Genomic DNA, 22,638 nt, shown 5'->3' with positions numbered 1-22,638 from the left:
ATAAACATCGCGGGGTCGTGGTGTCAGGAATGACGGAAGTGACGACATGCGGCGATAAACGCGCCCTCAGCAACTCTCAAGCTGCTCAAGCCGACTATCGAATCACTAGACAGGCGCGCAGCCAGGCGCAGCCAGCGGCGGCACGACTCGCTTGGCTCGCTTGCCGCCACCATAAACTATTGGCTACGTGCACGAGTTATCTTCACGACGATGCATTTCTTCGCAAAAACGTAGCGATACCAAACAGTTTGACGCACCGTAGCCTTTGTAGTGTATATTTAGGCATATAAACCTTAAGGTGGCCTTTTAACTAGCGCCTGATCTTATGGAGTTCGAGGACTATGAATGTCTACCGACGACCAATGTGGTTACCCACATGCTTGCGGGTGCCGCGGCTGGAATCATGGAACATTGTGTTATGTATCCTTTGGATTCTGTCAAGGTGAGCTAAATACTTACGCACATAGCCCGAAATGCAGGGAATCGTGCTTCACAGTTTGATGTGGGATGCGCTTTCCACGTTTTCGCGCTAGTGCTTCCGAGTGCTGCGGGCACACTGGTCTACGGTAACCTTCTGATCGGACCACATATTTGCCTACCTAGCGCATCATAAATTTTTATGTAGCATAAGCTATCTTTGTTCAAGGGTTTGGCAGTTGTTACCACGTTCACCAGAGCAGTCGTCTCACGTTAATCAAGCCCTGTAAAATGCGACCTTGATGGCCTGCCCGCAGGTGCGGGGCATAGTTCGCGTTTGTCTATTTCTGTTAATTCTGATAATCGAAGCTGATTTGTTTGTTTGCGAACACGGACACAAAATTGGCAGTGTAGATGTGAAGTACATATAAGTGGACTCCGCTCTAGTCCGCCGAGAGCACCGAGTTATACAGGTGAGCATCTCTCGTAAGTCTGCTGTTCATTAAATTGTGTTCACAATCCTTATTCATGGCTTGTGACATTTCTGCATATGGCTTATAGCTTAGTGGCTGCGCTTAAAACGTTTGAAAACTGTACTTCTATAGTGTGTTCAAAGGCGTGATCGAAGTTTCGCCATTCATTTACGTTTTGATGACTACCTTTTTACAGACTAGAATGCAAAGCCTGCGGCCCAGTCCCGGTGGCAGGTACACTTCAATCCCTGATGCTTTCTACAAGATGGTGCGGCACGAAGGCGCACTCCGGCCCGTCCGGGGCATGAGCGCAGTGGTCGTCGGTGCCGGGCCAGCCCATGCTCTGTACTTCTCCTGTTATGAAAAGCTCAAGCGAACCATCAGTGGCACGGAACATGGAACGAACAGCCCAATTTCTCAAGGTGCTTGGACATTATTGTGTGCCTGCACAATAGCAAACATAATATCTTAACTGTGGCGACTTGTCAAGTTGTAGGAGCATATGCAGCCGAATTGGCATATCTTTATTTTGGCTTACAATGAAAAGTGTGCCATAAATTAAAATGCACTGGAAGCTCAGGTAGGGGTGTGTGAATATTCAATATTTTGGATACGAATTTAATAGTCTTTGCTATTCAATTTGTATTAAAATTTCAAATATTCGCATGCACCTAATAATAACTCTGATTGGAGTCTCAGAGGAGAAAGACTGACACAATCAGAGACTGTTAATACCGAATTATTCTGCTGGATGGCAGCTGTGGCTGCTGCAGAGAGGCACCAGTTCCTCACTGAATGCATGGAGCAGCTAACTTCTGTAGAATAACTGCTTGTAATTCAATGACAATGCCTCGCCTCTAGGCAGCCTGTGAATTTGTTTTATTCATCTAGGCAAAGTAATTTTTTATTTGGTAAATCTCTCATTGACAAGCTTGAGCGTGTTCAGAGAATGGCAGTGAGGTTTGTATTTTCCTGTTACCCAAGAACGCAGTCCGAAACAGAACTTCTTGCACGTGCAGAGCTGCCAGCTTTGGCTGTTCGCAGAAAAATTGCTAGGCTTAAGTACCTTTACCAGCTCTATCACAATGCATTCAATTTGGGTTCCGGCTTATACTTGCGGCTGCCCGGTAGACGGTCATCACATACTAACCATCCATTTGCAGTTATGCCCTACGTGCAAAGAGTTGACGTCTGTAAATATTCGTTTCTGCCAAAAACAATTATAGAATAAAATAACCTTGACCGGCGAGTATATGACAATACGTGTTCATTAGAAACTTTTGAAAAAGAGCTGGAACTCTGCTGTATTGATTGAATGTACCCTTCCCACCCTGTAACAGCCCGGAAAAAAAAAAAAAAAAAAATCTCATTCCCGGGTGCACCTGCCTAAACTGATGTGCAGTGCTGTGGTATTGCTCCACCAAAGAACACAACACCCCATGTGCATGTGGTGACAGGCTACTCTCTTCTTTCATTGCTGTCACTGACATGGTGCACTAGATAGCTCAAAGAAGTATATCACTTAAAGGGCCCCTCACCAGGCCACATAGCAAATTTTGATCATACACTGGAAGTTGTTACATGCCCTCTTGAGGGCATTCTACTGCAAGAATTTTTCAAATTGGTTAATTAATAGCCGAGGTAGAAATATTTCAGTGCTGCGAACCCATGATTTCAGGAGGCGAGCTTCACCGCCAACAAGGACACTCTCTCCACTTGCCTCGTCTAGCCTCCGCAAGCGAAATTCCTTCCCTGCATTCTTCCATACAGGACATAAAGGATTGCGTGACGCATACATCACAGGCCCTGCCTTCTTTTTTCTTTTTTTCTCTCTCTCTCTTGCTTTTTTGCTGCACGGCGCACTTCCGCTGATGGTTGCACGCGTGAGCTGTTGCGTGTGTTTTGTTTTGCGCAGCGCACGATTTTGTGTGCTGTGCACAAGATCACCTGACCAGTGGCATTAGTCGGTGCTACACGAACACTGAGGCGGACGCAAGCAGATCACAAAGCATGATCGCGTGCTGGAACATGGTAGAAAATGACATAGTTCTGCTCTCAGTGCGTGTGACTGCACGACATGGGAACAAACAGACAAAATGGAAGTTCATCTCTTTTGTTGCGGTGCAAAGTAAAACAAAAACACGCAGACCTTTGGTTTGTGTGTTCTATAATTTCTCTAAATTTGAATTTGTCTATTGAAGCGACAGATTGCACAAATAACAGATGCTGCCTTGAATAATTCTCGAAGTGTCACTATGAGTGACGTCACAGCATCTACATGTACATAGGCGCACTTGCTGATATAAGTCATCCCCCTGTCTTAGAGCGCAGTGCCCGTAAGGAGAAGGGCAAACGGCATTTAGCTTAAAATATCTCGGCTCTTTCCACGGTGCGTAGCGATTTAATTCTTAGCAGACACAATCGTGAGCGTGCATTGTATGCACTGCGCTTCTCAGCTCAAAATGGCCAGACCTGGTGAGGGGCCCTTTAAAAGCTCCCCAGTTGACTGGATGTCAAGTTATAAATGGCATTACATGCATGTATCAAATAATGTAAATAAGCCTTTTTTACCGCATGGACTTCACACGAACTTTGTCTTTAGTGCACAAAGACTGTAGGTGTAGTAAATGAATTCAGTACATTGCTCATCTTATTTATGTGTTGACTAGCTGACCCTGATGGCAACCTCTGTTGAATCTTTTCATGCGTATTTTTCAAGCAGACAGCTTAGCTCTAAATTACGGAACATAGTTTAGACATGTTAAATTTTAAGCAAGGGACTTTTGAGACATTGCTCAATAGTTGCCTCACAATACACACTCAAAACCGCCCTTGCCTGTCATGTGCATTGCACTCTGTCGCAAAGTAACTTTAGTAGAGTTTTAACACTGCAAAACAACTTCTCTTGACATTATGTGCGAGATGGAGAGAAACTGGTAGGAGAATGACCTCCTGACACCAACCACTCTATAGGACCCCCCTTTCGAGATGAGAACCACTATAAGTAGCTGAGCATCGGGCCAGGAGATATCTCTACCCATTAGAAAAACCGGAGGTGGCACCGAAATTCTAACCCTGTACATCCCGCATATGAGGTGGATGGTATACCATTTCAACCATAGATGCTACATGGAGAGAAAACAGGAGAATGACCTCGGGGCACCAACATTGAAAATGCCTGTATGGTGCCATGTTGCCTCAGGCTTAGAATCCGCTTCTGCCCTTGCCCTCTGCCTATTCCTTGGACAGCATCTCAAGTGCATATGACTAATTTCTTTAAGCAGGGGTGTGTGACAATCACAAGTTTTTATTTTATTTTTTTTTTTTTTTTTGAGAAAGACTTTTTTCATATGCTCATGAGGCATGTGTGCTGTACAAGTGTGCTCGCAGCCATGCATTTTTGTGCACAGCTGTTGCAGCAGTTGCGTAAACTAACCTTGTTGATTCTATAGTACTGTGCTACTACAAGACTGGGTGTTACATGTAACTTGAGCCAAGGATTTAAAAAAATGGTACACCGCAGCAGGGTGCAGCCAATGACATGTTGTTTGCCGTCATGTCACACTTCTCAGAGTATTTTTTGAAAAATATTTTGCTTAATTAGTTAACTTAATGAATTATGAAAACAATTTTTATATTCACTTTAGGGTCAAGTGAATTTTGTTACGTTGTAGAGGGGGGTTCAAAAAAACCGATCCAATCCTTTGTGGCAAAGTGTCTCCTGCGTGTTGATTTTTTCTGGAATTTAATGAAAGCCCACGAAATATGAAAGAAAAAACACACGACTGTGCCCATGCGCTATCGTATTGCAATGCTCTCAACCGTGTTTCAAGCGAATGACTGGTAACGAACAAATGGTAATAATGAGCTTGCATATTGTTTTTAACTTTTCCTCAATAGCTTGCAACTCACTTATCTTATAAACATGTCGCAGCAGGAAATCGCTCAAAATACGTACTTGTTCCTCCCTCCATTTTTTGTTCAGTCCTCGCCATCCTTGGAGTGTGTGTGTGTAAAACATTGTGTGCAGCACAGTAGTTCATTGGCTGGATGAGCTGGAGCTGGTGCCACAACAAACCAGTGTACTAACAGCAACAGTCATGAACACCAAGCAGCAAACAGCTGAGAAAAGAAAAAAAAACAGTCAATCCCAAGCAGAGCTGTGCAGAAGGTGAAAAAAAAGCTGAAAAAAAAAAGAAAAATGGCAGAGCAGCATAATGAGCATGGCAATTTCCACACTTAAAACCAGCTATAGTCAAATTAGCTGCATAAGACAGAGATGGCAATGTATCGCTTTGCCTTCCTGCCAATGACTTCTAGTAAGATGTAGCATCACTGTCACCAATGGAGGGCAACAGCTTTTAGCATGCTAGGAATTACAAAAGGAGAGGAAAAGGGGAAGCTATGAAGATTACAAAGTGCAACTTCTAACTTTGTTAATAGAAAATATTTTGGAAAAATTCTTGTGAGAGCATACTCATGAGGGGATGTCCTGCCATAACAAAGGTATTTTGTTATAAAAGCATAGGTGAATATCTTAGAAAATATTTCCAGACATTCCAAGGTACCATATTCTTAACAAAAAAGTGGGCAAATATAGGTTAAGAAGGGTGTCTGGCAAGGAGATGCAATTTCTCAGTTATTATTGACTGCATGTCCATGATAAGTATTCATGATGCTAATTGAGAAGGACTAGGTGTAAGGGTCAACAGTACATATCTCAGTTACCCGAGTTATGTACTATTGGAAAGTGGTTACCCACTTTCTTGTGGCAATGGAGGGAAAGCTAGAGGAGCGGAGCTTCTGCACTGTGTTACTGCGCCAAGTAGTCTGGCAGCGTTTGACAGCGCTTTCGGTTTCATGGAGCAGATACTCAATCAGCGTAGCTTAACGTGGGACTGTTTTGCATTTGCCCATACATGCAAGAGAAAACTAAAAAAAAAAAATTAAGTTAAATTTAACACTCAGTGGATTGTGCTGTCTTCTTACTTCGCTGTTCTAAATAAGTAAATAAGATGGTAATATTTTCTTTTCCCCAGCTTAAGGTAACGTGCATGAGAATGTGGGACTGCTTTTAAGAGCGCTTTTATCTGCCTACATTTTACCTCCATAGCCTTCCCTTCATTGCCACAGAAAGTTGTCTGCGAGTATGGGTGAGGAAACGACAATGAATGCTAAACGCTGGGGAAGAGGCAAAGAAAGCTTTGCTTTAAAAGTGGTACATCCAAGTAAATAAAAGCAGAGCTAACATGAAGCCTTGAGGAACTTCAGTGTTTTGTATGGCTTTTCCCCGAAAGTTTTTCGGTGCTGCCATCAATGCAATTGATCATTTTTCACAAGCAACAAAATTGGACACCTGGATCCATAATAATTTGGCACTGCACATTGTGATGAACTGTGAATGCCTTAAATGCTGAAAAGCAAACTACATGCAAACTGTGGTGCTGAGGAAGGGGTAGCAATGGAATAAGTTTCACAAAACTATTAGTCTGTTTTTATTCCGTTTCGGCCATTAGCCCTCTGTGATATGGGCAGAGCTGGAGCTGTTTTGACTTATCATGGAGGGCTAATGGCCAATTTGGAATAAAAACAGATATATGGGCAGAGATGGAGCCATTTTGACCTGTCACGGAGGGCTAATGGTCGATTTGGAATAAAAACAGATTGGAATAGCTTTACGGTATACTGGCCATTGTCTCGAATGCTTTGAGTTGGACACATTATTTGCCAACAACAAACTGTTCTTGACAAATTGCACGTAAGTAACTGTCTTGCACATGTGGCTGGATGCACTTGCACTATGATATGCTGATGCTGTGAATCATAGCAATCAGTATACTATAATAGGAGGCATTGTGAATTAGACTTAATGAATATGGCTGCATACTCTTGCTGTACAAATTATTTATAAAACTAAAGTGCAGGCACATGTTACTTGGGTCTAGTTGGTGATGTCATCTTTAGGCATACTCGCTTCCTAGCAGCACAAACAGACACATTCTTTTTTCTGTTTTATTCTGAATGATATTGCAATTTAGGTTTTGTGTTTGATTTCAGGTCTTGCAGGGTGCTTGGCCACAGTTATGCATGACAGCATAATGAACCCAGCCGAAGGTGAGTTTGCAAAGCAAGTGGCTTTTCAGCCCTTCTCTCTATTTGTCTGGCAATGCCCTAAATGACAGTGTTTTCTTTCTCTCTGCAGTGGTGAAGCAGCGAATGCAGATGTACAACAGCCAATTCAAGCGGTGCACAGAGTGCTTTTTGCACGTATGGCAGCATGAGGGAGCACGTGCCTTCTACCGGAGTTACACAACACAGCTGTCCATGAACATTCCCTTCCAGTGTGTCCACTTTGTCACCTATGAGTTCATGCAGGTGGTAACCAACAAACGACGTGCCTACGACCCAATGGCACACATGGTGTCTGGTGGTGTGGCTGGTGCATTTGCTGCAGCTGTCACCACACCGCTGGATGTGTGCAAGACGTTGCTAAACACACAAGAGACCTCTCTACTAAAAACCACCCATCAGTCTCAGATCAGCGGCCTCATTAATGCAGCAACCACCATCTACAGCTGTTGTGGCATCAAGGGTTACTTTCGGGTAGGTCATTCAAAACTTCTTAGTTAATCTAGTTATCTGAAATGGTGGAAACAGTGCAAAAATGACACACAGAAGAAACACACCACAGGTGCTGACTGACAACTGAAGGTTTATTGCGGTGGAGCAATATAAGAAAAAGGGGGGCGGGAAAGCAGCCGACACGTGATCAGCAAGCCGTTGTCGCATGGTAAAAGAGATGGGGTGAAAGAGCAATTAAACTAAAAAATCTAAAAAATATGCACAGAAACACGTGCGCTGATTTCTTATACACTTTCAAGGTACCTAATCTTTTTCACTGAGCCTTAGGGAAGGGGCGCTTACTCATGCTTCACTTCTCCGGCTAATCACATCTTAATATGGTTATTTGGCTTTTTGTTTGAGAAATTTTTCCACAAACATGTAAAGAATGTGCTGATAATATTGACCCCTTTTCTAGCTAAATAAGTTGGGACATGTTTAGCTTGACTGGATATGGCCATTTTATTGGAAAAACACATTGTTTACTGTGAAACTGCTATTGAGTCAATACTAAAATAAGGCATTAAATATATTAAAGAAAAGGCAGAGTGTGGCAAAGCATGCAGGAGTTTAAGAACTTTGCTTCTTCCACCTTAAGAATTTTATGATGTTTTCAAAAGCCTTGCCAAAGCACTGATGGAAACAATGCAATGAATGTTCCCTAGAATAAACTTGGCATTAAACTACAGTAAAGTAAACTCATTAGTAGAGTGTAATGTTTCTTTAGGCATGTTGCCTCACCAGGTCATCTTGAACTACAGAGTGGTGCCTGGCTGCACATTTCGTGCAGTTCATGTAGCTGTGGTATTCCAGTGGGTATGCCATCTTCCTTTCCTGTGCACCATGCTGAGGCAGTCATATATGCATAGTGGCAGTCAGAAGGGAAGTACCATGACTACATGAACAGAATAACACATTCATTGCTGGAGTCCCACCTCATGACACATACCTATCTATATATCTTTTTCATGACACATACCTCAAGCGTGCTGTGAGCCATTAGGGAGTCGTGTGTTCTAGTTCCTTTAATGGGAACCATGAAGAGATGGCAGCACTGTCAATGCACATGGTGCTACATCATATGAACAAAGTTCTGGTGACATGCAGTCACCCAATATACAGGTTGTTTTACATCACTAGAAGTGTTACATAAGATATGAACGTTACCAATGGTTTATTGTTGACAATCTTATTGAGATACTCAGAATATTATTTTAATGCACTTAGTTTGGCTATTTAAGTATAGAGGAGCACTGCAACACTTTTTGAACACTGTGAGAAAATGTTTGCAATCTGCAGACAGTGCTACCATGGACATGTGAAAGACAAACTGCATGCAGCAGGGCGCCCACAGTATTACATATATGATTGCTCATTCCTTACTGCGACTTTTATGACATCCTTCTCAGCTTATGACATCATAGACCTGTGCGACAGCTCATAGATGCCAACCATTGGGTGTTTGTATATGATCGCGAGTTACTCCCGAGGAAAAGCACACATCCAATCTCTTTGCAAATGGGGAAGTGTTAACATGTCCCGCCTGTCCTGATACAGCTACTTTGTTGCTCCCCGGCATCTTTGTCAGACACCAACCTTGAAGGGTTACCATAAGTGCACTGCAGAAAGAAAAATAAAGGATCAATAGGCAGAGCAGTGCTCCTATCAGCACTGCTCCAGCTGAGAGAAAACAATGTATTGAAGAGCAGTGAAGAAAGCCAACATTGTGCTATTTATATCCCTACTATTATTGGGTGTTTTTCAAAAATTTCTGTGCATTTTTAAAAATTGCAGAACATGTTCACAAACATCTGCTGCAGTTGTTTCCAAACTACAATGTGGCAATATCTAGGAGCTTTGATAAATCTTGCAATGTCCGACATATGGGGTGCCTGCAAACCTTGCAGCACTGGATGTGTTTTGGCATGGTGCATTGTGATAAAGGCCTCACTCATGGGCTTTAATCGCAAGTCACTTTATTAGCAACAGCATTTTCGCTTAGCTTCTTCATGTAAACTGCACCAGATGAAACAAGAATTTTTACCTGCTTTAATTTTCTTCGGAGATATTCTTGCATTGCAGGAAAGAACTGTGTATTTACTGCCACACGGCAGGCATACCAGCTGTGGCCCATGACCATGATGATGCTGTAATGTGTTAATGCTGTAATAGAGTGTGAAAGACTGCAAGCATTTAGTAGGTTGTCAAACTTTTCAACAAGTACCACTTAGTTGTACCTTTGTTGAATGGTTAAGTGCTGCAGATAGTGAATTTTTTCTAAACACTAAACACTTGGATTCTTTATGCTACTAATATTTAAAAGCAAATAGCTTAAACATAAGACAAGGCATACTTACGGCAATTTATGATAGAACTAGCTATTGCCTTTTACAGGTGAATTTGGCCACGGCGGCCGCATTTCGATGAGGGCAAAATGCGAAAACATCCATGTACTTAGATTTAGGTGCACGTTAAAGAACCCCAGGTGGTCCAAATTTCCCGAGTCCCCCACTACGATGTGCGTCGTAATCAGATCGTGGTTTTGGCACATAAAACCCCACAATTTAATTTTTACAGATGAATTTTACATTAGTGTCGGTATTGTGGTGTTCATTCAAATGGCATCTCGCTGTAGGGTCAAGTCCTGCAATAGTCTGAAAATGAAGCACAAGAGATGCCCTTGAATAAGGAACTAAAAGAGTCATGTATCACGTTAAGATAAGATTTTGAAGGTGCTTTTGTTACTAGGTAATTGACAAGTGCTTTCTTTGTTACCCCTGGTGCATTGTGCAAATGAACATTTCTTTTTAAATGAGTGAACTGTTAGGTTTTGTTTTTAGTACTTTGGTGTATATGACAAGAGCCCAGACAGACTGGAAAGACTGCAAAGCTTTTGCCTCCTTTTCTGTCCTTAACCCTTAAGTGACAGGGAATATAAATACCCCAACAAATGTTTATTTTCTACCTAAATGTGCAAAACACAGAGAATAAGCATAATCAACAAAAATAAACAATATTTAGTGGAAAATTTTTCAGCAATGCGAGGAAACAACAGCCGGAAAACTGGAAGTAGGCTTCCAGCTTCCCGTCCCCAAGCATCTTAGGCAGCAACACGATTACGCCGCTGCCAAAAATTTACACCAGCAGCGAGCTAGAATACACTTGGTTTCTGCAATATTAGTTCTGCGTTTGTCTGGTTGAACTCTGCACCACCAGGTGGCTGCACCGTGCAGGTCAGTTTGCGCCTCTGCTCGTCTGGTAAAAGGCCCAGTTCATTTGCTTTTACCGGACACGCTAAAGCTCTGTTATTTAAATAAGCTTAGCTGTCAAAGCAGGAAATCGGGCACTCCAAGAGTATTTGTAGAGTCTCCACTACTGCTTTCAACTAAAACTTGTACAGTCAAGTCAGCCACAGTGCACATTTTGCTTTACTCGATTTGGGGAGATTGATGTTCCCTGGAGGCCAATTTCAATGATGTCTCCTCCTGAAGTTTTATTTTCAAGACTTTTAAATGTGCCATAAATTGGCGTTTTGCCAAAAATAACGCTACTTCTACATTCAGCCTTTCTATAGAATGCCACTGGTTAAATCAAGAAACCTTTGGCCACTTGTACATTTTATATTACAATTCATGTTCACATTTGTCTTCAGGTGGTTCCAAAGTAGATTTTTATTTTACATGATAAGCTTTCTTCCAATTAGCCAGTTGACTATAAATAGCAAAATCTACAGTTGCAATGTTTTTTGAAGTGGAACAGTATGAGGAAGCCTCTGCCCAATGAGCTTGGGCATTACTTAAACTTGATTTTGGCATGGACAGCAACCTCTTATTTTTGAAGGAGAGCTACAGCTGTAGAAGCATCCATTTCTGAAGTTTCCAGAAGCAACTTGTGGGTCATATATGACATCAGTGAAGACTATGCCTCAATAATGAATTATTTTATTGTATAGGTGCTGCTACTCATGTGGATGAAGTGACCCTTAAGCATTTGTGTAGATCTGGACTGCAGTTGTGAATGTCTTGTGCTCTGCTCATTTGCAGGGAATGCACGCCCGAGTGTTGTTCCAGATGCCTGGTACAGCAATTTCCTGGTCTGTCTACGAATTTTTCAAAGCCAACCTGAACAGGCGCAATCCAAGAGAAAGTGAATTTGGCTCTGCAACCAGTATAGACACTGCTGTTGCTAGTGTGTCCATAGGTCGTTCTGGCACCATCTAGGAAACAACTGACCCGTGGACATGGAGCTGCTTGCAGTCAGTTGGCTGCTAGAATTACAATTTGTGACCACAGCTGTGCCTCGCCCGGAAGAGCTAGTCACATGGCAGCAAACCTTGGGCAAAAGTGTCCGAGCCTGCCACAGGAGTGGTGCTCATCTCATTCCAGCCGAGATAAGCAGGAAGCAAGCAAGCTTTGAAGATGAAGAACAAGCTCAAAGCCTTCGTCTTTCAAAACAAGGATCAGACTGCTTGGGTGCAGCTGTGAAGCTGCAGTGTGGTGCATGGCTTTTGCTAAGACGCTTGGTCATGGTATGGACTCCAGAGACAGTGGTGCTGCTTAATATTTCATCCCTATTAGGTTGTTTGAAATATCAAAAGGGGCAAGAGAAAAGTCATCCTTGTAGCTAAGCCTCCCTGGAGTGGAGCAGCTTTAAGCGAGACATGTTATGTACAGATGTTGAGAACGTGAGAACAGTAATAAAGTAAATTCAGTAGTTAGTTTTTAAGAGAACCATACTGTCTGTCATGCTGCAAGTTTAGTGGAGAGCAGAATCGCCCTGCATACACATGCTTCTATTACTACCAATGTTCAAGCCAAGTTAAGGCTGGCCAGTGATATTTGTTATCGTACTTTATTTAGGGAGAAAACAGACATGAGAAGGTGATATAAATGGTGCCACATGTACATATCAACAATAAATGCTTCCAGTAGTGTGTTATCTTGGTGCTGCCTGCACAGGCAGTATGTTTTGTAACAAAGCTCGTAACATGCCCTTGTGCTACTTCAATGCAGCTTTGGGTTGTTACAAGTTGAAGCAAAGGTTGTTTGCATTCTTACAAATTTCATGACCTTACTTAATAATGGCTAGTTGCATTTTTCTAATTGCTGATGGGTATTGTGGGATCCAAATATGGAGAAAGTTCAACTTTTTTCTGTAATCAAAAGATTCAGTGTAAACCATAGGCCTCTTTTCTGAAGAGCAGGTGTCGGCAATGATCATTTTTGACCAGGGACAGTTATTACTCGCATGCTTCATTTTCATTCCACCTTTGAAATAAGTCGTCAGCTGCAGTTAATACCAGCGACCAGCAATACTACTAAAAAGATTGAAAGAGCAGGCAAATTCTCTGGCAAGAACATTGCCGCTATAAATGTTCTATAAATTGTTAGTCAAATGTTCTCTCAAAGAACCACTACCGACATGAAAGCATGGTATGAACCAGCATCACATATATAACCAATTTGTATAAGTTCATTGTTTGAGGGTATCTCATAAAGCAAACAAAAGCGTTTTAAAAGAAAGCCCACTTGACTTATGAAAACAAGACGGATGTACTGTGGCAATATTAAAGGAAGTCTGATTTTCTGGTGGTACTTTCTGGAAGCACAGATGGCTACTTTCTTGACTTTGTTGCCCTCTGAAGACATGCTACACACGAAATGTTTTAAGGAAATCCATGGAGTTCCCTTGTGGAAGACTAACAAAGGGGGGAAATGTTTTTGTGCACAGAGGCCATGAAGTAGTTACAAACATTTTTTTTTTTTTTTAAGTCAACTGGCAAGAACCTTTCAGCCTGCTAAGTTTACTGCATATGTACACAATCACAGGTCCATTAGCTTGCTTTCAGTATTGTATAAAATATTCACTAAGATAATTTCCAATAGAATTGAGGCAACACGACCTCATTCAACCAAGAGAGGCTGGCTTCGGGAAGAGATATTCTACAATGGATAATATCCATGTCGTCAATCAAGTAATCGAGAAATCTGCAGAGTACAATCAGCCTCTATATATGGCTTTCATAGATTATGAAAAGGCATTTGATTCAGTAGAGATACCAGCAGTCACAGAGGCATTGCATAATCGAGGAGTACAGGAGACATACGTGAATATCTTGGGAACTATCTACAAGTATTGTACAGCAACCTTGGTTCTCCACAAGAAAAGTAGAAAGTTATCTATCAAGAAAGGGTTCGGGCAAGGAGACACAATCTCTCCAATGCTATTCACTGCATGCTTAGCTATTCAAGCTATTAGAATGAGAAGGCTTAGGAGTGAGGATCAACTGCAAATATCTCGGCAACCTTCGGTTCGCAGATGACATTGTCCTGTTCAGCAACACTGGGGATGAATTACAATAAATGATTGAGGACCTTAACCGAGAAAGTCTAAACGTGGAGCTGAAGATTAATATGCAGAAGACAAAGGATAATGTTCAATAGCCTGGCAAGAGAATGAAGATTCGTGATTGGTAGCCAGCTTCTGCAATCTGTGTACGGGTATGTTTATCTAGGCCAATTACTCACAAGCGACCCTTAACATGGAGAAGGAAATTTACAGAAGAATAAAAATGGCTTTACGTGCATACGGGAAGCATTGCCAAATCACAACTGGGAGCTTACCACTGCCGTTGAAAAGTGTACAATCATTGCATTCGAGCGGTGCTAACATATGGGGTCGAGACTTGGAGATTAACAACGAAGCCCGAGAACAAGTTACACAAAGAGCGATGGAACGAAAATGTTAAGCATAACATTATGGGACAGAAAGAGAGTAATGTGGGTCAGACAGCAAACGGAGATATCCAATATTGTAGCTGACATTAAGAGAAAAAAAGTGGAGCTGGGCAGGCTATTAGAGTTACAGAATGGGTGCCAACGGAAGGGAAGCTCATTCGAAGACAGCAGAAAACTAGGTGGGGTGATAAAATTAGGAATTTCGCAGGCGCAAGTTGGAATCTGCTAGCGCAAGACAGGGGCGAGAGGCCTTCGTCCTGCCGAGGACATACGTTTTTTTTTTTTTTTTTAATAAGCTAATGATGATGACACAATCGCATGAATCATGATGATGCTCTGGGAAATAACTAAAGGTGCATTCTTGTTGTACAAGTACATGCTTAGAGCTTAGTTATATCTAGCGCAGAGTTTGTCATTGTGATATGTTGCGTACGACAATGTCCAGGGTGTTTGTCCTTTGACATAGGACATAATTCACTGTGTTCAAGTATGACCAGCTTTCTGTGTGAACTTCCACCCCCAGCTCTCACCAGATGCCCCCCGTGGTGGTTGTGCATGCAAACGTCTCACAGTTGCACACGCTGCAAATGTTAGGGCAACTCAGCCATGTTTTTAATTGATGAATAATATTTAATTGAAATTATGAGAGCATGCACGTGGATTTAAGATATTACATCTTATGAAGATTTTTTTAAGTTTCTAAAATACCTAACAAGGTACACATTCTACTTCAATGACACCGCTCAGAATAATCATGCACAAATGTAGTGTACTGAAGGCACTGGGCCACGGTGCTGGTGAATTAAGGAAGAAGAGGAGAAGCAACGCTTGCTTGCCCGCTTCGCCATAGCTCCCTTTGACTTGTTTCGCTCTACCGTTGAAACGATAGGTCGAGTGCTGCTAGGCAAACATCCCCATTGCATCTGGTGGAGGTGCTGGGTAAGCTTACTCCAGTTCATCTTAAAGCATACAGAATTTTTTTTTTTTAACAAAATATTGCTCACAAACACACCTACTGTATGTGTCACTACTAGTACATATTCATAAATGTACAGGGTAAATAAAATAAAATTATAGAGTTCACGGTCACAGTGCAATGCACAAGCTAGGTACATGTACCGGCGGGAGCTCCTGATTAATTTTGACCACCCGAGATTCTTGTGCACCTGCATCTACGCATACAATTTTGTATTTTGCACCCACCGGAATGCAGCAGCTGTGCTAGGGAATCAAATCCAAAGCCTTGTGCTCAGCAACAGGGTCGTAAACAAATCCGAACTATTTGTGTCCACACTAGGAATGCGTTTCAGTTGTGGCTTTAGCCTCAAGTTTTCTGTGCTGGTGAAAATGCTGTGCAATGTTGTCACAGAGACTTTTGTAAAGTACTATTTCTTGCAAGCATTCCCACCCCAGATTAGGTCACTGAAACACTCAACAGCACATAGGGTCTTTGCCTCAGCCATACTACAAGTTTGTATGGGTGTTCTGTGCTACTACTGTATAAAACTGAAAACTTTATACTGCCACATAAATGGAGCTCCTCCATAAAGTATATTTCTCTATGGCTCCGCTTTGCTCCAACAGTGAAGTGCACGAAAGCTTTTGCATGGCATTGGTCCAGTGAATGAGAAGCACAAGATTTCACTGCCAAGACATTTTTTTCACGCAAACATTGCAATTGTCTCATTACAAGTCTCCTCTGGGCCTACTCCAATATCGCAGAATATTTCAACCAGAGTCTACATAACTAAAATACGCTCTGCTGTCCGACTGACTTAAGCATAGGCGCGCGCTATGTGGATAATATGAAACAAACTATGTCGCAAGCTTAATTTTACATTCGATGTGCCAATTTTTACAAGATTTAGTGCACCTTTGAAGACATTTCATATCTAATTATATGTGGACATCTTTCGCATGTTTTTCTATGCTTAAGGTGGCGGTCCCACTCCAGCGGCACGAGCCGCCGGAGTGGGACCGGATTCATGTATCTTTATTAGTTTTCCTAATAATGCAGCCGAAATTGAGCAATATTTATATTTCTGGTTCTACTTTTGCCCATTTTTGCAGGAAGGTACTGGAGCTACGAAGCGGCGGTTTAAAACTAATAAAGGTACATGAATGAAATTTCGCGTCCTAAATGGAAATTCCTTGAATTCTACTTTATCCAAAATTTAGCTTCCTTGAGCATGTAGTTGTCGGGCTGTTTACAACAGAAGATTGCAATATTTGGCAATTTTCGAAAGCAAATTATCCAAAAAGTAAAAATTCAACAGTATTTTGCTACGTCTAGGAAATAGATAAATATGTCCTAAAGCTACAGAGCAAGCCGGAACGTAGTAAATGCGGTAGTTTCTTCTAAATATGGTCACAAATGAGACACAGTTCGGAAAAACCATGTATCTCATGCTTGTTCTTGAATATTTATTTCTAAATCACATTAATCAATTTCTTTAGATTACATATAGTTGGAATCTACAAGAATTAAGCTTTGTTATGGTATATACAACAACTTCATATCCCAAGCAGAAGAGCCGCCACGGTTGCTCCAAAAGTACTGAAAACGAGGTGCTCGTGCCGCCGGAGTGGGACCGCCACCTTAAGAAAAACGTGAAAAAATAAGCCAATTAATTCAGTCAGCTCAATTTCAGCAATAATTCGGCATTCCCACCGTCCTCGAGAGAACTACCTACAGCTAGCTACAGGACTGGACCCATTCAAGTAGAACACTGCGACGAGACGGTCTCTCGAGGGTTCGGCAGACGTACTTAACCACGGCCTCTGCGTAAACTCTCCTGGATTCAACTCTCCTGTGCATATAATATGCACATGAATGTTGGATACTGTCCACTTTACTAGTTTTTAACATTTCATCTATTTATCACTCCCATGTTCGATCACGGCCGCTGGATTAAAAAAAATGTGCGGCCTGTCGCGTGCATCGAAAACGGCGTGACCCGCCGTGGCGCCACCACTTGCGTTGACCGTTGTCTGGGTACGGCGTACAAAAAGCGGCCGTGGTTAGATACACTTTACTGGTTTTTAACATTTGATCTATTCATCACTTCTGCATGACCTAAAGAAAATGTTTTTCTTGAGAACACATGCTTGTTAGTATTTTCCCAAAACTAACACATTCTTATCCTTGAATAGCAATGACACTCACCTGCACCTATGTGGTGTGCATGGATGATACTTGAGCCTTGCTCACAGCTAGTTCACGGCAGCTCACGAAAGGTTCATAAATTGTTCAGCTCAATTTTTGTGGTGCAGGCACAGCACAACACTCCAAACAAATGCCGAGGTGTAGATGTTGCGCAGATGTTATGTTTTGTCCAACTAATGTGCACAGAGTGCGTAAGTTTTGAGAGGTCCTGAACCTCTGATATCAACTCCTGAGGTGTAAATATACACCCCACACTTGCTTATACACAGCAGACGCGCGTAAGGGGGGTTACAACTGCGCTTGCGCTCGTATGATGTATCGTCTGCAGCGCTGCTGCTTCACAACTGTACCAATGCAGCCTGTACGTGCAGAAAAATTATGAAAAGCCCAGCACCTTTTAAAACAGACGGCATATCTCTGTGTAATATGCTTTTCTGCGTCCCTGTCGTTCTGCCTGCGCTATAACGAAATAAAAAAAAACGGCATAGTTGAGACGGCACCACTGCTGCACAGCTGAAACTAATGGCAGGGTGCAGCATAACCTCGTGAACCGGTTCAGGTAGTGCAGGCAAACTGAACAGACCTAGAATGCCTACCAAAGCAAAGACTCTTGTACGGGGACGAAACTTGCCAAGCACAGACAAGCATGTGACTTAAGCTCACTGTCATGCCCGATGCAGGCACCAGTAGTGGCACAGTACAGACACTGCACATATGGCATCCGTACTGCAGGTATGGGGCAGATAAGGCCCCCACCTGCAGGTACGCAAATTAGGTGTTTGATCTTAAAGACCAGACAGCAATATCCTTTTTGTGCAAGAAGCAAAAATAAACGCACAGAAACGGGTAAAAGCCTGGAACTACATGGTCTCTGCCAATGAGAAATATTAACATGCCATTAACGGCCAACCGTTCTTGTGCCATGAACAATCAGACAGCATATTTTTTTCTAAATACAACATGCTGTAGAAGGTCAGTATTCTGGACTGAACTTGTCATGCCTTTGTTAATTAACATGCTGTTTTTCCTTTTTTTTTTTTTTCTTTTCTGGGTTCCGGGGCATGCCCTTAATCTGAAATAGGATTAGTTTGACTAACACAGACAGCTATATCATGTGCAAATACACAACATGTACTGTTTGGATGCAGGCTGCACATTCTCAACACCAAGTGTTGCACAGACACAGCAGGCTGGCATAAGCAGGGCTTCCACAGCACTTGCACCTGTGTGCAGTATAATTCGCTGCGCTGCTGCTCAACACCTTTACACCTGCACCAAGTCAGCTCTGCCATTAGAGTGTGTTCAGAAAACCTTTAACCAGCCCTGCACTATTCAAAATGAACGGCAGAGTCAAGAGGGCAGCAGGCTACGCTGCTGAAAACGAATGGCAGGGTGCACCACCTTATAACTGATCCACATGATGCATGCAAATCAAACAGACATCCTGCTTCTGGCGGCTAATTTGCTACTGTGCCAGGCGACATGTGGCCCAATGAGCAGCAAGCTTTGGTGACGCAGGTCAAGAGCAGAGCTACTTGTCAATTCTTGGAAAAAAAAATTTTACCTCTGCACACCACACACGGTTTTTGAAGGGTAGGAACAGATAGCAGTAACAGTTTCCAGCGTGCAAAAAATGAATGCACATTTGTAGCAAGTCGGGACTGCAACTGGCGCCACAGCAGACAATTTGGCAAACATAGCTCCTCCTGGGCTTCCAGTGCTGCCACCACCATCGGCATTAGTAAGGGATAGATGTAAGTTCGTAAGGGCTCGGTCTCGCTCGGTCAAGAATTCAAAAACACATACACTCTGACTGTGCCTGCTTCCACCCGCCTCCTATGAGAGCAACACTCATTTCTTCAAATCACGCAAGTGTTTCCAGTTACTAATGGTTAATTGCCACCCCTCATGGCTGCTTGAACAAACAGTTACCGGTTAGTGGCCCTCTGCAGCAACATAGGTTGAAAAAGCCGCATCCAGCGGAATACCATTCCTCTTCAAAACACGGCCACCATGTTTTGGACACCAATTATTTGCAGAGGTCACTTTGCTTTGTAATAAAGTTCCAAAACTAGCTCACACTTTATTCACTCAACATAAGTAAGATTTTTGTTTTTCTTGTCAACCTTACTTTTTTTTTCTACATGGTTGAAAATTATGGCACGGTATCTTGCAGCAAATTCAACCCTAAAAAATTTCGATTCTATTTATTCGTGCCAAGCTGCTGTGCTAGCTCAATGGCTAGGCACTATGCTGCCAAGCACAAGGCTGGATGTTCAATAAGCTGCAGCTAAATTTTGAAGAGAATGGAATGTAAGAACATTTATGTTTTTATGTGTTGCTTTGGGACACCAATCAATAACACCCATGCCATGGCCCTTTATATATGTGGTAACTTTTCTTTCAATGATTTCCACAATCAAAAACAACTCATCAATGGTTCTTTTTTTTTTTTTACACAGGACAGAGGATGGGCATTTGAATTTGGACACCTTTATACAGTCTATATTAATTCCAAGACTAAGCAAATTGTATTTATCAGTTTAGAAACTAATACCCCTGTCACACGAGCACGCAAAAACTCTCTTACGCAAGCGGTCTTTTACCAAGCTGAAAGACTTTTGAATGAAGAGGTGGTGCGCAGCAGACACACGGCGCCGACGATCTCCTTTTAGTGTTTCCTTCTGGACACACTACCGAAAGCGTGGCGCTAGCGTTCGAAACAATACCAACCAAAAAAAAAAAAAACATGTATCTCGAAATATAAAGTAAAAATTTATTGTTTACATGTTTTTCAAATAAATTTAACATAAACGTTAATATAAAGATTTATTGTAGTAGTTTAAAGAGCATCATCACGTGACATCCCCAGCCCGTTTGACCTGCTTACGAGAGTACAGAAGAAAACGAGCATTACTTGGTTTACTACACCTTCTGCGCGACATAAAATTATTTTTTATGATGATCCTAGGCGACAGAAAATTATGGATTCGATTATTTTCTTTAATATATGATAATTGCTGGTGCCCACTGGTTTTGAGGCTACTCCTCTTCGGCCGTAAAGGAGATCGGCGAACTCCTCTTCCAGAAAAGACCGCTTCTGAAAAAGAGATCGCTCACTGTCGTGTGTCTGCGGGCGAAACTCTTTTTTGGGAGAAGTCTTTTTGCTCAAAAGACTTTCGAGTGCCTGTATGACAGGGGTATAAACTAAAACCTAGTGTTCTATGTGTCAAAACCACAATCGAATTATGAGGCACGCCATGGGACTCCAGAAAGGACTCCACCGATATGCAGCCTCCGCAGCTGGGATCTAACTTGTGAACTTGAGCTCAGCAGTGCAATGCCATAGGCAGGCTATTAAGCAGTTTGCTCACATGCGTGGAAGAAAGGGGCAGAGGCAGCCAATTTGAAATTAGGCACGCTAAAATCTGCATGAATCTTCACAGCCTCAACTGTGTACTGACAAAACACTTGGTGACTTGGTAGACGTTTAATGGAAAACGCCTGCAGGTACAGAGAGGGTACAACATGGCACAGAAGCCCATCCAGTAACGAGTGTTGTCCAACACAGCAGTGTATGAAGAATGGTGCCATGAAATGGTTTCTAAACACCTCTAGTCGGAGGCAAAACAATATGCAAAGGAGAAAAAAAAAGAAAGAAAGAAAGAACAGAGAAAAAAAGAAGAGGGGGACATCTCCAAAGGGGATTGTACACTGCAAATCGGACCATGCGCCCTCCTCAGTAAGCATCCTCTTTGAGGCGACCTCCATCTCCCTCCGAAACAAACCGTTTGCGTCCCCTGAAAAGAGTGAAAATGTTCATATGCCATCACCACAAAGAACAGTTTCACTTTTCCGTTATTTGCTTCCAATACAAGAAATATGGCAAGTTTTGATCTTTATCAAAAGTAAAACTACATGTTGTACACTTGGTTACTGATAAGCTGTACAATGTTTGTTCAGCCCTGAATGCTCTTCATGCAATACGAAAGCCAGTGAAACAATAATTTTCACCCGATTTTTTTTTTTGCAGAAATTACTCCTGCACTGCAGGTATGCCTGCGACATCCCCCAAGTGACCCACGACACAATGAGCATGTTTTAGAAAACTGCACAGTGACAACTACACATACCATTTCTTCTATTTAACCACTTATTTCAACATGTCCTACACAGTCACTGACTAACAATTCATGTCCTACACAGTCACTGACTGACAATTCAGACATAGTAGATTAATTGGACAGCTTCGCGGCACCACTACCAGCTCCATAGACCTAAATTTCGTGCGGCAGAGTTCGATAATTCGAACTCTGCTCCATGACTGCATGCTAAATTGACCAGAATCGAGAAGAAATAGCAATATTTTGGCTTTGATACATTTCCATCATGTTGCCAGCATTTCCTCAAAAATAAAATGAGCAAAACCTAGCCAATTCAACACCGACCACACCTAAACCAAGCCACTAAGGTAAAAGTTGCATTTTTTTTAGGAGTGTTCCTCCGGTGTTCTAGCCGCGAGTCCAGAGTTTGTTCATTCGTGTGTTAATTGCCACACAGTACCAGATACTTCAAGCAGTTTGATGCAGCACCAACTCCAATCTCTATGTCAACGCCGTCAAGGGCAGCGCTGACTCGAGGATGGTGCCAGAGGGCAACTGTTACCAAAAAATCCCGCGATCATTACTTTTGTTATGTTGCCAGGCGATCAACGTTTGGTGCATGAATTGACTGTGTGTCTATCTGTAGCGACAGCATGACAATGGTCAAAATGCGGACTGACCAGGTCACAGGCAAGCATATATGCATGCAGCAACACACAGAAAAACTTGGGCTGTATTCTCGGACTATCACCTTTGACGATACTTTAAACTTTCGACTTACACATGACTAACATTGAGCATGTCATAAGATGAAGGCATTCCTGATGTAATTAGACAGCATGCTTGCGATTGTGCCAAGAGTGCGATTGGTCATAGACGCCGATGTGTCTGATGCTAGCCACGCAAAAGTGAAGGTATCCCCGAAAGCAATAATCCGAGAAATCAACACTTTTTTTTGGGCCACTTGCTGAACGAAGTCACTTGTTGTCTGGCGATTCCGATATTTTGGACTTTCAGGCGATTCCCGTTGAGTCCAAATTTTCAGCCGGCAACAGTGCCTTTGAAGCATTACTGATATGAGAATACAAGTTACGGCACTCAAAGTGCAGTGAAGAGATATG

The 22,638-nt window shown here is 42.3% G+C and overlaps 2 protein-coding genes across 2 annotated transcripts in view; one reads left to right on the top strand and one right to left on the bottom strand.

Annotated features, from left to right (window-relative positions):
- Positions 1-134: 134 nt before the first annotated feature.
- LOC119458702 (mitoferrin-2) lies at positions 135-12,449 on the top strand. Its single transcript, XM_037720565.2, has 5 exons — positions 135-442; positions 1,087-1,312; positions 6,948-7,004; positions 7,093-7,493; positions 11,555-12,449. The coding sequence occupies exons 1-5, from the start codon at positions 326-328 to the stop codon at positions 11,729-11,731; spliced, it is 978 nt and encodes a 325-aa protein (XP_037576493.1). The 5' UTR covers positions 135-325; the 3' UTR covers positions 11,732-12,449.
- Positions 12,450-20,889: 8,440 nt separating this feature from the next.
- Positions 20,890-22,638, bottom strand: part of LOC119458674 (programmed cell death protein 4) — a 33,990-nt gene continuing 32,241 nt past the window's right edge. The window contains exon 10 of the mRNA XM_037720540.2: positions 20,890-21,214. Coding sequence (XP_037576468.1) covers positions 21,154-21,214 — 61 coding nt within the window. The 3' untranslated portion in view covers positions 20,890-21,153. The remainder of the gene's footprint in view (positions 21,215-22,638) is intronic.

Source organism: Dermacentor silvarum, chromosome 1 (genome assembly GCF_013339745.2).
Source record: "Dermacentor silvarum isolate Dsil-2018 chromosome 1, BIME_Dsil_1.4, whole genome shotgun sequence".
Taxonomy (NCBI): Eukaryota; Metazoa; Arthropoda; class Arachnida; order Ixodida; family Ixodidae; genus Dermacentor; species Dermacentor silvarum.
The sequence above is the reverse complement of the archived record's forward strand: the minus strand, read 5'-3'. Positions and strand labels throughout refer to the sequence as shown.